This window comes from Elephantulus edwardii, unplaced genomic scaffold (assembly GCF_000299155.1).
Source record: "Elephantulus edwardii isolate Elephantulus edwardi_28Jun2011 unplaced genomic scaffold, EleEdw1.0 scaffold00119, whole genome shotgun sequence".
NCBI classification, from domain to species: domain Eukaryota; kingdom Metazoa; phylum Chordata; class Mammalia; order Macroscelidea; family Macroscelididae; genus Elephantulus; species Elephantulus edwardii.
The window spans coordinates 5,627,592-5,644,700 of record NW_006399869.1 but is presented as its reverse complement, the minus strand read 5'-3'; the positions used below and the strand labels follow the sequence as shown (position 1 = coordinate 5,644,700).

General features: G+C 34.6%; 1 protein-coding gene across 1 annotated transcript in view; it reads right to left on the bottom strand.

Moving 5' to 3' along the window:
• The window catches only part of FSTL5 (follistatin-like 5), a 1,151,716-nt gene that overhangs the window by 815,604 nt on the left and 319,003 nt on the right, over nucleotides 1-17,109 (bottom strand). Inside the window, exon 3 of the mRNA XM_006892774.1 lies at nucleotides 6,317-6,565. Within this exon, the coding sequence (XP_006892836.1) occupies nucleotides 6,317-6,565 (249 nt within the window). The remainder of the gene's footprint in view (nucleotides 1-6,316; nucleotides 6,566-17,109) is intronic.

The following is a 17,109-nucleotide window of genomic DNA, read 5'->3' as shown; positions in this document are numbered from 1 at the left end:
AGCTTGAACTTGCATATGAGTAGTTGGTGGTCTGTTCCACAATCAGCTCCTGGCCTAGTTTTCACAGCTGATATTGAGCTTCTCCAGCGGTTTTTTCTGCAGATGTAATCGATATGATTCTATGCATACCATCAGGTGAAATCCATGTGTATAACCTGAATTTATGTTTCTTATAAAACGTATTTGCAATGAATAGTGTTATGATACATTTTTTAAAAATGGATTAATAGATAGCTTTATCAAGATATTCTTTAAAAAATTTCAAGTATGCATCAGCAATTATGTTTTCTAAAGCATTTATGTATTTTATAATTACTAGCAGCCAGCTTTCCTAGGCTAGGTGTACAAATTTCTTCTCAAAAATTTGAGCTAAAAATGCCAACTTGGAAAGAAAAAAAGAACTTAAATGTCTGTCTAGATAATCCTCTCAAAAAGAATAAAATAATGTCAGATCTCATTCAAATAGCACATACATAGCTGTAACAACTACATTTCCCCAGTTGTTATTGTTTGCAATACACATTAAATGTGCAGAACATTTGCCTTTATAGCAGTTTTATTCTCAGCACAGTCTATGGCAAAATGGTTTCTGCTCAATTGGCATTCTCATAAAAGATTTAATTCCCACTTCATTTTGACATAGATTAAAATCTTAGATTTCTTACTCCAACTTATTTCTTCACTTCTTGTAAATAAACCATTTTATGTATCAGTCTGACGCAATGCTAGAATGAAGAATCTACATGTGTTATAATTTCATGAAATTAATTACAGTAGCTATAAATTATTTGGGGGAAGAGAATTATTTAAAGCTTAACTTATCACAAAAACATAAAACAAGGTGTTATATAGAAACAATGTTTTATGGCACATTAAGTATCACCACAAAGTAATTATTGACTAGGAACAAATACTAAAACATTTTATATTTTATTATAGCTGTTTTTTTCTTAATCAGCAATGTTAATATAAATAAATTTGGAAAATCACACACATTGGGTTTTTTATCTTACATATAGTAAAAAATAATTAGTAAAATATAGTCTTAGTTAATACTGACTCATTTATGGGCCATGGATAGTGACTGCAGGAATTCTAGAGGCATAGAGAGCAGTGGATTGCACTGCTGATCAAAAGGTTCTGCCTCTCTGCCACCAGCAGCTTCCTGAGAGAAAAAGAGAGTCTCCTTTTGTTAAGACTTTTACCCTCAAAAATCTGACGGAGAGTGACTCTAAATTACAATCAAATGGAAATAGTTGGAAACAATGTTGGTTAAAGTGAGTCTAAGTAACAGTAACTGCCGACTATATCACAGAAAGATTCACATCTTTTAAAACTCAAATAATAAAAGAGAATGTACAGATATCAAAACAGGTATGTGCACAAGTATGTTTGCCCCTAGTTCGTAAAAATATTTAGCACACTAGGCTGCTTACTAAAATATTGGAGGTCCTGGTACAATCACAGGCAAATCAAGAGAATTCTGAAAATCTGCTTCTGAAAACGCAACCATTAGAAATTCTATAAAGGTTCTATTCTGACTCACATATGTTCATCATAGGGAAAAGTTGACTCAGAGACAACTTTTCCCACCTATATTTTAAAGTTGACCCCTGATTTTATTTAAAAAAGTAATCAATATATATGAATGTATACATGAAATATATTTAATCAAGTCAGATAAGATCTATGAAGTCAGAATCAAATCATAGGTGACTCTCCAGCAGTTTTTTGGAGGGTGTAATTTGCCCAGCAAACTGATTCTCTTTCTCCTGAGGAACCTTCGGTGGATTTAAAAAAACAAAATAGGGAAGAGTCCTATGTACCTTTCACGCAGTTTATCCCCAGGGTGATGTTTTATAAACCTTTAGGAAACAATTCACATAAATGACATTACCACTCTTAGACTTACTCAGATTTTCCCAATTTTGCTAGTAATGTGTGCATACGAGAGCTCTTGCTGGTGCAGCACAAAGGAGATTGCACTGCTAACCCCAAGGTCAAGTCTGTCTGATTGTTTGAATCCACAAGCGGTTCTGAGGGAGAATGATGGGCAATCTCCTCCCATGCGATGTGCAGCCTCAGAAACCAATAAAAAGACAATTAAAAATCAATTCAACTCAAAATTATTGAGAAGGTGGCTGTGTCTGTGTGGTACATGTGCATATATAAGTGCGTTAGTAGAGATTTGGTAATATTTTTAAAACTACATTACAAGGTGTCAGTAATTTCCTAAGAAAAATATCAGCAATATTTATTTGTAAAATTCTTTAGGTTTAATGATCATATGATCTTTCTTGTAACTACTCAATTGGGCCTTTCTATTGTAAATACGTAAAGGCAATACCTAACCAAATGAGTACAACTGCATTATACCAAAATTTAATTCTAAAAATCAACTTTGGGTTGGATTTGGCCTGTCAGTCTTGGTTTGTTGAGCCTTGTTCTATGTTATTCATCATCAATTTTTGTTAGAAAAAAGAGGAGCAAAAGCTTTTTTTCTGAAGAAGGAACTCATCGTATTATTACAATTTTTTTATTTGTTTTGATATATCTCTATAAAATGTATAACTAAACAATGTATATATTTCTATATAAAATAGGTAAATTATTTTGAGTAACTATCTTAATATTTTTGTTAGTTTCTTTCTATAAGCTATTACTGGGTGCTATAATGGAATATAGCAATCAAAACAATTTCAGACCTTCAGTTTTAGAGAATCTTTTTCACATTCCACACTTGGCAAAAAGCACCCTAATAGGCAAAATATTTGAGGGTTTTTGTTATGTTTTATTCCTTCCACTGAAATGAAATTATTTTAGAAATTAGATGTACATTAGGCAAAACACCAAAACAATTAAAAACAGACCCACAAATTCTGAAACCTGAGGAAATCACTAATCCTGGCAAATATCTCAGAAAGATTGATGAAATATAAAGAGATGAAGTATAAAGAGAAAGTACTGCTTTAGTCATAGTTATATTAAACATAGTTACTGTAAGTATGGAAAACAAAATTTTCAAACTATTATTTTTTAAAGTGAACATATAAGGTCAACCTAGCTTTTCCATATATTCTATGTTGACTTGTATATTTAATTTGTACTATGCATAAGCATCCCGGTAAATACAAAAATAATTGTTTCTATGCAATAATCATTATTTTATATTCCTGAGACACTGTATCAAAAGGAATTGGCAGATACAGGAGAATTTAATGAAATAACATTTGAGCAAGAGCCTATGGTGATGAAGGAAGAAGTTCAAGCTGCTTTGAAGGAAATAGCAAAAAATAAGGCCCCAGGAATAGATGTTAAACCAACTGACATATTTCAGCTAACAGATGCTGCCCTGGATGGGCTCACCAAGTTGTGCCAAGAAATCTGGAGAACAACCACTTGGCCAACTGACTGGAAGAGATCTATATTTGTTCCCATTCCACAGAAGGGTGACACAGCAGAGTGTGGAAACTACAGAACAATCTCATTGATTTCACATGCAAGCAAGATTCTACTGAAGATTATCCAAAAATGACTGGAACAGCACATCAAAAGAGAACTTTCAGAAGTTCAGGCCGGGTTTAGAAGGGGTGATGGAACTAGGGATATTGTAGCTGATGTTAGATGGATCTTAGGTGAGAGCAGGGAATACCAGAAGAATGTCTATCTGTGTTTCATTGATTATGCAAAGGCATTTGACTGTGTGGATCATAACAAACTGTGGCTGACTCAGAGAAGGATGGGAATCCCAGAACACTTAATCGTGCTAATGTGAAACTTTACTGGGACCAAGAGGCAGTCGTCAGAACAGAGCAGGGTAACACTGCTTGGTTCTAAATTGGGAAGGGTATATGCCGGAGATGTGTTCTATCTCCATAGCTTTACAACCTGTATGCAGAGCAGATTATCAGAGAGGCTGGGCTCTATGAGGAGAGGTGTGGAGTTTGGATTGGTGGAAGATCTATTAACAATCTGCGTAATGCAGATGACAGAACCCTGCTTGCTGAAACTGAAGAGGACCTTATGCACTTACTGCAGAGGGTCAAGGACTGCAGCCTTCAGTATGGACTGAGGCTCAATATCAAGAAGACAAAGATTCTCACCACTGGACCCACTGGTAGCATCAGGAAGGATGGTGAAGAGATTGAGATTGTTCACAGCTTCAGTTTGCTTGGCTCCATGGTCAACACTCTTGGCACCAGCAGTCAGGAAATAAAAAAACGTATTGCTATGGGAAAGTCTGCTGTTAGGGATCACTCTAAAGTACTCAAGAGCATCGGTGTCTCTCTGGAGAGTAAGGTGCACCTGATACAGGCCATAGTCTTTGCAATCACTTGTTATGCATCAGAGAGCTGGACAATGACTATGGAGGATGGAAGGAGAATAAATGCCTTTGAGTTGTGGTGCTGGAGAAGAGTATTGAAAGTACCATGGACTGCCAAGAAAACAGATTCATCCTGGAGAGGGTTAAACCAGGCTGCTCCTTGGAGTCAAGGATTCTGGGGCTTCATCTGACATACTTTGGACATGTTGTAAGGAGAGACAGGTCCTTGGAGAGGGACATAATGCTTGGGAGTGTGGAGGGACAGCACAAGAGGGGAAGACCCTCTATGAGGTGGATTGATTCAGTGACTGGGGTAATTGGGATGGGTGTGTCAGAAGCAGTGAGATTGGCAGAGGATAGGACAGGGTTTAGGGCTGTTGTACATAGGGTCGCTATGAGTTGCAAACGACTCAAAGGCACATAACAACAACAATAACAACAACAATATACAATAATAAATAATTGGTTGGTCAGGGGACAAAATTTGTTAGAGAATAAAATGTGAAATTAATTTAAAAGCATGCCACTTACATAGTTTATGCTACCATATATATATTAACAATAGAGAAGAATATTTCCACTTTATTATCTCACATTTAATCAGAGAAAAAAACTTTTGTTGGTTTCAGAGGATAATGCTAATAGAATTCATTTTACCTTCTTTTAAAAATAGAACAGAAGAAAAAACAAACTGTAAACTAAAACAAGTAATATTCTTTCCCACAAAATTATCTAATTATTTCCTTTAATCATACAAAAGATGCTCTAATACCTACAAAAAATGACTTTTCATCACTTTAAAACCTCTAGTCTTCTTTTTTTGCCACTTTGGAAATAATAATAATTTGCCAACCTGAAAAATTAAGTTTTAATTTTTAATTACATTAATAGTGGAGGAGTACAATAACATTATATTTTATTTATACCTTTACGCTAAGAAAAAAACACCTAAAACAGTTTTAAGTATATACATACTTCTGGAACATTCTGAGAAATTTGGATAAGAACTCAACCAAGAGTTAAAAGACTTTTGACTTATTAGAATAATGACAGTTATACATATATTGCTGTTGTTGTTGTGTGCCCTCAAGTCAGAACCCACTCATAGTTGACCCTCCAGCAGATTTTCAAATGTTCAAGTCACACAGGAACAAAATTTCTCTTTCCCCATAGAGCTGCATATGAATTCTAATTGCATGCCTTTGGGTTGGCAGTGCAAGCCCTTACAGCTCAGCCACCAGAGTGCCTCTTATAAATAATAAGTCCCTTAAAATTTCAGGGTTAATAATAATTGTTATAAAGCAAATATTTTCTCCAGCAAAAATATTCAATGAATAAATGCATAATTATGTTAAAGCAGCTCAGTGACTCATTTCTATAGCATATTAACATATTTTTTAAATTAAAATTTTATCAAATTCAGCAGTACTTGCACATAATTACTCATGATCTCCAGTAGCACAAAAGTTCAGTTTTTAAACTATTTTTACTTATTATTTACAATTGGAATTTATTATAGTATAGCATCTATACTACATAGCATAATTGTAATTGTGCAGTGCAAACTGACATCACAGGTTTTAATCAGAAGATGTCATCACAGCAGTGCCTGGCATTCCCTATTCCCTCATTTCCACTCTAGGTGCTATTTGCGGGGTAGATTTGGCATGTTGAACGAATTGGCCATTAGGCATCCCTGAGATAGCTGCTTTGATTGGTAAGCCATATGGCATAATGCTGAAAGCTATAGCAAATTCTGAGTCATATTTTGGCCAGCCTTATACTCTTAACTATCAGAACTGTATCTATGATAATCACTGTTTTTATACTTTTTGCCATAATCATGCTCACTATTTGGTTTATTTACTTTCCAAAAACTTGCTGATCTTAAATCACACTGGAATATAAATTCTATCTTAGAGTTTAGAATATTAATGGAGAATGAGGGGGGGAATGGAGGAAATAACCATCTGAGGATCTCTGTGCACTTACCACGAAAGAAACAGTCTTCATTGTGAACAATGGTGATCTTCTGTTTTTTCAGGCATGCGGCTCTGTGCACTTCACAGTGGTTTTCATAAAATTGCCCATCAGATCCACATACAGGCTTGTAGTGTCGCTTGCAAAACTCCATGCAGGCACATTCTGCGTGGCCAATCTCTCTGTTGATAACACAGTGTCTCCCCAAACCACAGTACTTATTTTCACATGATCCAAAAGGGCCATCTTGAATCAAAAATCCTACAGATAAAGAACGGGAAAGCATTTAAATCCATGTGTTCAATCTTATCACTAAGTGTCATCAAGTTGGAATCAACTCCAAATGACCATCCAGTGGGGCTTCTGAGACAATAAATTGTATGGAAAGAGTTTCCCCATGTTTCTCCAATGGAGTAACTGGTGGATCTGAACTTCTCATCTTTGGGCAGAAAAATTTCCTATCCAGTATGCCACCAGAATCCCCTTATGTCCACTAGTATGAGCACTTCAAAACATGCGATAAATTTTAAATGGTTCTAAGATAATTATACGCACTAGATTTTAGCTGTTTTCAGGGATTGGAGGAAACCTTCAGATTAACTTTCCACAATTCACTCATTCAGAAATGTTGCCCATTTCCTTCCTCCCATTGGCTCTTCTCCCACTCCAGCCCAGGATCCCGAAAAAGAGTGGTGTGTGTGTGTGTGTGGTGTGCGTATGTGTGTGTGTGTACAAATCTATGTATATATGTGTATATATATATATATATATATATATATGTAATTAAATTGCTCTCATTCATGACCTCACCCTTTTTCTTGCTTGTTTTATGTCCTTGAAAATGACTTTTTTGCTAGATTATAACTTGAGGGTAATTTTATTAACCATTTCTCAGAAATGTACTAAATATTACATGCAACAATCTATGAAAAAACTTAAGAGTTACCTTTGGAATATATTAACCACTAAAATGTCAAATATTTCGTTAACATGTTTCTAAAAGAATATAGACACAAAATACATAATGTACACAATGAAAAGCAAAAGGTCATTGGATCACAGAAATGTGTTGATAGGTTCTGAATGCAGGCCCATACATTTCTCAATTTTGTCACTTTGCAGTCACTGATGCATTTCGTAACAAAAAGCCATGAGGATGTTGTTTTCCTAGTTATTTATTAAGGGATCTCTCATGGCTTAGTGGAAAGAATCTGCACTGCAATCCTGAAGGCACAAAGTTTGATGCTACCAGCTTCTCTGTGAGAGAAGGATGATCTATCTCCTCCTGTGTGATTAATTGCCTCTGAAAATCCACTGGAGTGTCAACTATGGGTCGGTTTCAACTCTATGCTACACAACAACAACAGTTACTTATTCAGATTAACATAAGAAAAGTATAGGTGATGAATCCAGTGGTCTTCCTAAAAGAAGACCAAAAAGAATCATTCCATTCTGGTATTTTAAGTAAATTAATCTTTGTCCACTTTAAGAAATTATTCACTTAAAACTAAGAAAGTGCTAAAATTAGCACTAAAGTTTCATTTTGGGGACTAGTCTAAGAATATTTTTACTCAGTGGTTATTATTATCATTGTTTTTAAAAGTTTTTCACAATATAAAGACAATATTTCTCTCTACAAGGTACATCTGTACTATTAATCAAATCTATACAGTATAAAGCATGAAGAGATTTTTCTTCAGGAACAATACGGTAAAAATAGAGGATTAGTGAAAAAAGACCTTTATCTGTATACAAGGTCAGTAGTTGCAATAATAAGTTTAAGCACATTAAAGGTTTTTTTTAAAAAAAGTTTTTCATTATTCAGTGTATGTTTTCTTCCCTCCTCCATTTAATCCCCTCCTCCAGTCCACTTTTCAATGAACCTCTTGTTCCAGTCATACATACATAAATCTTGTTCTTGTCATACATATATTACCTAATCATTTATTTATTTTGGACCATTCTTCTCTTTATCTATTCCAATGCAATGTTCCTTATCCATTATTTTCCTATTCTCCCACCAACCACCCATATTAGTCCTATTTTATAACATTGCACTATTTGTCCTTTTGTGACTCAGCATAATGTTCTCCTGGCTCACCTATGTGGCGTAGTATTTTATGAATTCAACAAACAAATGGATAGAAAAATTATGATACATTCACACAACTGAATATTAATAGCATTGAAAAACAGTAGAGATTTTGAGGATGGCAGAGGATTAGGTAGTGTTTCTCTCTATTAAAAGATTGTCTATGCAAATCATAACAACTATGAGACATCATCTCACCCCAGTAAGAAGAGCAAAATTTAACAAAGCAGCAAACAACAAATGCTGGCGAGGTTGCGAAAAAACTGGAACCTGCATTCACTGATGGTGGGAGTGTAAAATGGTGCAGCCAATATGGAAGGCTGTATGGTGCTTTCTCAAAAAATTGCAAATAGAAATACCATTTGACCCAGCAATTCCTCTACTGGGAATATACCCTAAAGAAACCATAACTGCCACCCAAGCAGATATATGCACAGCCATGTTTATTGTGGCTTTGTTCACAATAGCAAATAGCTGAAATAACCTAAGTGCCTATCAACAAACGAATGGCTAGAGAAGCTGTGGTATATTCACACAATAGAATACTATGCTGAATTGAAAAACAAGGAACTCATGCAATATTATTCAAAATGGGTGACCCTGGAGGACATTATGCTGAGTGAAATATCTCAGTCACCAAAGGACAAATACTGCATAGAGCCACTCTTGTAGAACAGGACTGATATCAGGGTTGGGGTGAGACTGAGAAAGATGGGTTCAATAATGTATACTGCATTGAAACATATGAGGGAGAGAACAGTTTAAAAGCAATATATGATTGAGTAATATGATTATGACAAAAGTTGAGTCCAGAATGAAGGTTGCATAGTGGAGTATACTTGGGGTGTGAGGAAGGATTGAATACCAATGAAGAATTTTTCTTTTCCTTTGCAAAAAGAAGAGCGAACTGGGGAGATGAGGGGTGGGCAGGGAGAAAAATGCAACAATGAATGAATGGAAATCTAAAATCTCTGTAAATGTTCATTAAAAAATAATAAAATATTTTTTTAAAAATATTATCTCTGAATCAGAATCCTGTAACAGTATCTAACAACAATAACCTGTACTGTGATAAGTCTACTGATAGTGAAATGTTTGATCTATTCTTAAGCCAAAATTTCTATGGTTGTAAGACACCAGTTGCTCTATGAAAGAAAGATGTGGCACTCTACATAAAATATTTGCAACCTGAAAATTCTTTGGGTCACATCTAGTCTACCAAATGGGGTTGCTATGAGTTCGAGTCCACTTAAAAACAATGGGCTTCATTAATATGGTAAAAAACTAGAAATAATTTACAAGTTAAGAGAATGTTGTTGTTGCTGTTGTTAGGTGTTGTCTAGTAGATTTCAAACACCAATTGCTATAATTCGATACAAGGGATTGAACCCCAGTGATAGAAGACCAGAGGAATTGTTGGAAGACATCAAAGATATCATTCATAAAGAAAGCAAAATGTCATTACAAAGAAGGAAGAGATAGAAAAAACAAAATAGGTGTCAGAAGAAACTATGAAAATTGTTAAAGCATTAAAAAAAACCCAAAAACCAAAAAACATAAAAGATGCTGAAGTAAAAAAAAAGCTGAACAGAATATCCTAAAGAAAAGCTCAAAAAAGATAAAACGAAATTTTCAAAGAGCTGGAGTTAGAGAATTAAAAAAAAATTAGCTCAGCATTTCTCAAGCTGAAAGAACTGAAAAACAAATTCAAATATTGAGTTTCAATATTAAGAGATATTATGGGTACAGTCTTAAATGATCTAGAAAACAAACAAAAAATGATAGAAGGAATATGTAAAATCACTGTACCAAAAAGAATTAGTTGATGCTGAAAAAATGCAATTAACTGCCTCTGAAAACCTCCTGGGTAGTCAACTATGGGATGGTTCGGACTCTATGGTACAGAACAACAACAGCAACCATCTGAACAAGAACCAGTGGTGATGAAAGATAAAATTCAAGTTGCACTGAAGGCATTGGCAAAAAGTAAGTTCCCAGAATTAATATAATACCAATTGACATGTTTCAACTAACAGATACATCATTGGATGTGCCAACAAGTTTTTGCCAGGGAATCTGGAGGAGGGCTACCTGGCTAATCTGACTGCAAGAGACCCATATTTTTTCCTATTTCCAAATGGTTAAGAATAAAAATTCTAATTAAGGAAAGGAAAAATTAAACCAAACAGATACCTACACACAGTTCTCTGGCACTGAGTCAATCCCAACTTAGAGCTATATCTATATTGTAGGTGAGTATAAAGCTACTCCATAGGATTTCCATACTATAAGTTTTTACAGAATTTACAGCCTCATAACCTGGGACACAGGTAGGTTCAAACTATTGATGTTTTAGATACTAGGCAAGTGTTCTAACCTCCATACCACCAGAACTCATTCTGACAGTATTTAAGTCAACATCTCTCCCAGCAGAAAATTGAGGAACTTGAATGAATATCTAACATATATCTGTTTACTTAACTGTAAAATAGGGACTAAAAGGTGGTTATTACTCTCTCTTCAGAAACTGATGTAGCATACTAAGATATTAAAAGAAAACTATTTAAAGACTCAGTTTTCTTAGCTATCTCACAAAGAAACCTATGAAGTTATTTTTATTTATTTCTTTTCTTGAATATTTAAACCATCTAAAACTTAGTAAAAATCTAGCTATATGATTATTTGGTTAAAAAAAACTAATTCATTTTGTTAATAACAAGTTAATCCTAAATAAATATTCTTTTTTCATTTAGTCTATATTTGCACTGTATCTCAAGCACAGAACATGGGACATAGGGGTACCAGGCCATGCTCATCTCTCTGAAAGGGACAAAGGAAATGAGAATAGCACAGTTCCCCAATATCCCCAAAGTAGAAAGCAGATAAAGAAGCTGTGGCCCAGCCTCTTGATGTCTCAAGAGCTACACTAGCAGCAAGAGGTTCCTTTATTTGTTGTTACTTGAAGACTCACAGTTATGGAACCAAGAAATACTTAGGGAAATAAGTTGGAGAGTGGGGGAGGCAAAGAGTATCTCACAATACAAGTCCAGATTTAGCCCCACAGTCATAAGACACAGTCCCACAATACAGACAGGCTCTGGTTTCAGTTCACCAACACAAATTTAAGAAGCCTCCAGTTTCCTCAGTCATCCAACAAGGATTGCTTCACACCAGTGTATAAGACATCTTCTTTAATCATGTGGCAAGAACAGCAAAACCTTTAACTGTGGCCAGCACGAATACAAGGGGCTTCCAGTCAAACCTTGCCATAGTTTCTCCACAGCAATTTCATAGTTTCTCCACCATCATTACTAGTATGTCCCCAAACACTTGTTGCCATAAGTCTTGTTCTCACAATTCTTGCTACTCAGCTTGGAAAGCACTTCCGCTCTCTTCTCACAGCTGTTAATAATTTGGAAAACCATGTATCTGCAGTTAAGGTAGCTGGAGATCAGAGGATGCTTATGTAATGGCTAAAAGGCCAACTTTTAGGCTAACACCACAATCATCACTCACTTTTATTCAATTATCTGTAAACAATGACTACAGATGACAGAAAGAAAAATGATTCCTTTGAGCTGAGGTGCTGGAGAAGAGTGTTGAATATACCATGAACTGTCAGGAGAACAAACAGGTTCGTCCTGGAGAGGGTTAGACCAGGTTGCTCCTTGAAGCTTTTTCTGACATACTTTGGGCATGTTGCAAGTAGAGACCAGTCCCTGAAGAGAGACTCCATGCTTAGAAGGGTGAAGGGACAGAGAAAGAGAAGAAGGCCGTTGATGAGATGGATTAATACAGTGACAGGGGTAATGAGGGTAAATGTGTCAGAGACAGTGAAGTTGGCACAGGAAACGACATGCCAGCACCTAACAATAACTATATATATATATATTTAAAATGTGTTCTATAAAATGTTAAACAAAATAGAAGAATATGAAAAAAAATATGTTGGAAATTCTAAAACAATTGTGCACATGTGAAACCTATACATAGACAAATTTTTCTGTATAGAAAAGAAACTCTTCAAATTTAGCAAGTATTACCAAAAATATTTGTTAAAACACAGATCATAAAAGTTTCTTTTAAGTAGGCCTGATAAACACATAAAATTATTTTATGATATGTTGAGATATGATGGTGATTTCTACTACAGAGACCAAAATTTGAATGCTATTGATTTAATAAATATTTTTATTTTATATATAAATGTAGATCAAAACAATTACCTATGAAACAGACTTGATTAATATCTATGAAATTATCCTAAATGGAAAAGATACAAATTTATGTTGTGATTAAAATCATGTAAATAAGAAACATTTGGAAGAGATTAACAAAAGGATATGAAAAAATTGACTCAATTAATTAACTCATGTTAGATATAATGTGCAAATTATTGTCTTTTAAAGTGATTGCTCTTTTAATGATTAATGTGATAAATTAAGACCAAAACCATGTCAGTGATGAATAAAAATAATACTGATATTAAGGATAAAACATTTTGCTGTTACTTTCTATTTTTATATCACAATTTATATAAACTGCAGATAAAATGCTTGATAGGGTCATATATAAGGTGACTGATATGGTCTAGTGGCAAGAAACTGCAGTGCAGTCCCAAAGGTATACAAGTTAAAGCCATCAGCTGGTTCACAGGAAAAGGATAGACAATCTCCTCCTGTGCAATTAACTGTCTCTGAAAACCTGCTGGAGGGTCAGGTATAAGGCTACTATGAATGGATAGTACAAAACAATAACAACAATATGTATATAACACAGTGACTTATATGATAAAATTTGTAGAAATTTATGTAAGATTTTATTTTCTTATTTCAAAGAATGGATTTATGCTTTTAACCTCACTACTTCACAGTTGATAAAAGCTTGAGACAGATAATTAACCCATTTCCAATTTTCCTTTGTGCTAAGGACATTATACAATTGATTGTATCTGGCATATCTAATCTACTGAATGAGTTTTCTAGATAGTCTCCTCTGAAAACCTTCTTCTAAAGTCTATGATCTAATTTTGATACTGGTATTAAAATATTTTCTATTCTAGATAAATTGATGTAGTATTTTACTCTAGCTAGAATCTGAGTGTTGCATATAGCTGCTACTATTCAGGAAAATTTAATTAATTTATATGCAATCCAAAGAAAGCTCCTATTATGTAAATGAATAGCTAAAACATATCTTTCTGACAGTAATTATGAATACTGCTGAACCTCAGTTTCAGCAGAGATTAGATCAATTTAGTCCGATCAACATGTCAAAGATTTCTTTTAAGTATATTTAGTCAGATAATAACCAAAGTGAATTTTAATTAAGATCTTATATCCTGCTGTTGTATACTTTTAAAATTAATATTTGTTCACAAAATGCTTATATATTTTAATGGTCAGTTCCAATTCATAGTGACTCTATCTATAACAAAACATAATGTTACCTGGTCCTTTAAGTTCCTTAAAGTTTATAGCATGCTGGAGCCCATTTCACTGTGAATATCATTCAAGTTCACTGAGGGTTTCTCTCTTTTTTTAAGGACTATCTACTACTATATGAAGTATGATATCTTTCTGAAACGGTTGGTCATTCTTGATGACCTATGTTCGAAGTAAACAAACTGTGCTTTTAAAGAGTTTTGAATACACTTCCCCAAGACATATTTGTTTGTTCTTTAGGATTGCAGTCTTTAATATGGATTGAAGCTCAGTGTCAAGAAAACAAAGGTTCTCACCACTGGGACGATTGGCAGCATCTTGATAGATGGTGAAGAGATTGAGATTGTTGACAGCTTTAGTTTTCTTGGCTTTACAACGAACACTCTTGGGACCAGCAGCCAGTAAATTAAAAGATTGATTGCATTAGGATAGTCTGCTGTCAGAGATCTCTCCAAGGTACTGAGGAGCAACAATGTCATTCTGGAGACTAAAGTATGCCTGATACAGGCCATGGTCTTTGCAATTACTTGCTATGCTTCAGAGAGCTGGACAATGATTAGGGATGATAGAAGGAGAGTTGATACCTTTGAGTTTTGGTGCTGTAGAAGAATATAGAATATACCATGGACTTCTAGGAGAACAAACAAATTCATCCTGGAGAGGGTGAAGCCAAGCTGGTCTTTGGAGGTAAGGATTCTGAAGTTTCGGACATGTTGCTTTGGACATGTTGCAAGGAAGGACCAGACCTTGGAGAGGGATGTCATGCTTGGGAGGGAGAAGGGACAGCCCAGGAGAGGAAGACCTTAGATGAGATGGATTGATTCCATCACTGGGGTAATGGAGATAGGCATGTCTGAGACATAAGATTGGCAAGGGGTAGAGCAGGGTTTAGGGCTGTTGTACATAGGGTGGCTATGATTCGCAAGTGACTCAATGGCACATAACAACAACAACAACAAATATGTTCATTATTCCTTGCAAAATCTTTACTACCACAGTTCAAAATGTGTCATTTGTAATGAAGTCTTCTATTTTCAGTGCATAGCCTTCACATGTATTTGAGACAATTAAGAGGACTATAATTTGGGTCACATTCATATTTTGAATCAAATAACATTTTTGGTTTTAACATTTTAAAGATTTCTTGTGAAGGAGATTTTCACAAAATTTCTTAATGACAGTCTCAATTATAATTAATTGCTGATCCAAGATAAATAAAATACTTGATAAATCCAATGATTATATTGTTTAATGATCCAGTTGTAAGTATTTCCTTTTTATTGTGCCAGAGAATAATCTACTGAAGACTGTTTTCTCTGATTTACAACAGTATGGGTTATAACAAGTATAATCTTAAAATGTAGACTCTATCATGCCTGGCAATAAGATCAACACACTTTTGGTTATCAGTTAGGGTTCTAGTCTTATTTTTCCACTAAATATTTGCCTGCTGTTAGCCAGGTTACACTATCTCTAAACTTGATATTCTAATGATAAAATAGGAAGAGATTAATAAATCATTATATTTACTCCTATCCAAACAACTATTTTATAACAATACTTAACAATGGTCTCAGTTTGTAAAATTAAAAATTATTTTGACTCAGATTTTTCCCCCAAGACTATTTATGCTATTTATGCTGCTTGTAGTATCATGCTAGAAATTACAAATATGGACTTGAGAATCAGAAAGACTTTTGTTTTTACTCTCTCTGTTACAAGAGGGATTTTAGGCAAATTAGTTGAAATTGTTTAACATCTGTTTAATCATTTAACTAGAACATAGTAGGAACTCCGTAAATATTGTATTAACAATAAATTAAATGCTGATAGTCATCATCATCATAGTGACGCTCTATGAATATTAAGAGGATTTTGTGAAATTATCATCTTTGGAGAGATTAGATAGTACCTGACATATACTACATGCAAAACAAAAGTAAATGTTATTAAGAAAGTTTATCTAAAACAGAATTAGCACAAAGAATGAGTATAAAATCATGGCTATTAATAAAGAGCTTCTTTTGAATGTTCTTTGTTTATAATGACATTAGGATTGTACTTAGGACTGTAAAATATCTGTTATCAAACAATATCCCTTATTTTTCAAGTATAAGCATGGGGTATCAGAACCCTTGAAAACTGGCTTTTCTAGTCATTGTGTTAGGCCCTGTAGGGGGCATGATCTCCAGTTAGTGACCTTAACTGAGAATACCTGAATTTGAAAATTATCAAAATCTCTGGGGCCAATATAAGACAAGACTTTCCACACTTATGAAAAATGATGATGATGATGGTGGTGGTGGTGGTGGTGCTGGTGGTCGTGGTGGACAGACTGAAGAGTCTGTGGTACTGTTGTGAAGAGACTGTGACAAGATGTAACCTGAGGAGCCCTGGAGAAGGAGCCATGTTTAAAGGTTTGCTTGCTGGATAATTGATGAATCCAGAGTTTTGTTTGTGCTGCTAAACTGAACATGGACTTTTACTAAGTGATAAATTGTTTCTTACTGTTAATCTGGCGTGGGACAGCTGAACTAAACCTAGACGTACATTGTGTGTTATTCTTTGCCTGCCCTAATCCCCAACCTTAATAAATTTCACAATTGTGAGTGAAGTCTGTGCGTCAAATTACAAACAGGTGCAGAGGCTTGTGGGATGGTATAGCTGATTTTATAAATATTTGCATGATTTATGGATATTATTGATAGAGAAAGATCTCCTCTATAAAGCAGGAAGATGTCAGTCTTAGCCACCCTCAAGTTCCATATACTCCTTTAATAATACAGTAAATAAAACACCATTTAGCTGCATGAATAAAACAAGGACAAAAAATTTTCCAAATTAATACAATTAAAATTTCTTTTATAGGTTAAATATTTTGCTGACCATAACTGGAAAAATATACGTTGCACTTTAATAAATTCAACATAATTGGAAATAGTGGAAACTAGCAAAGTACATTCAGCCCACACAAACATAAAGACAATTGCCAGTTCAAATATCCAGTGCCTGCAGAAGACTAAGCACACTCAATCTTTCAAGAGGTTTTAATAATCAGATATATGTTCCCTGCTGCTCCTTGGTGAAGCAGGTCAAAGAAAAGTTGGCCATCTGAAGGCCTGTCTAGTGTGTACCCTTGAAAGACAATAAGCTTGAGTAGTCACATATATGAAGTTCAGTGAATTTGGTATAATCCTTCCTATCTTATTTTAGATTACCAGTTAGATTTCTGCAAACAATTTTGTACAATTGTACAGCAGGGTTTGTTG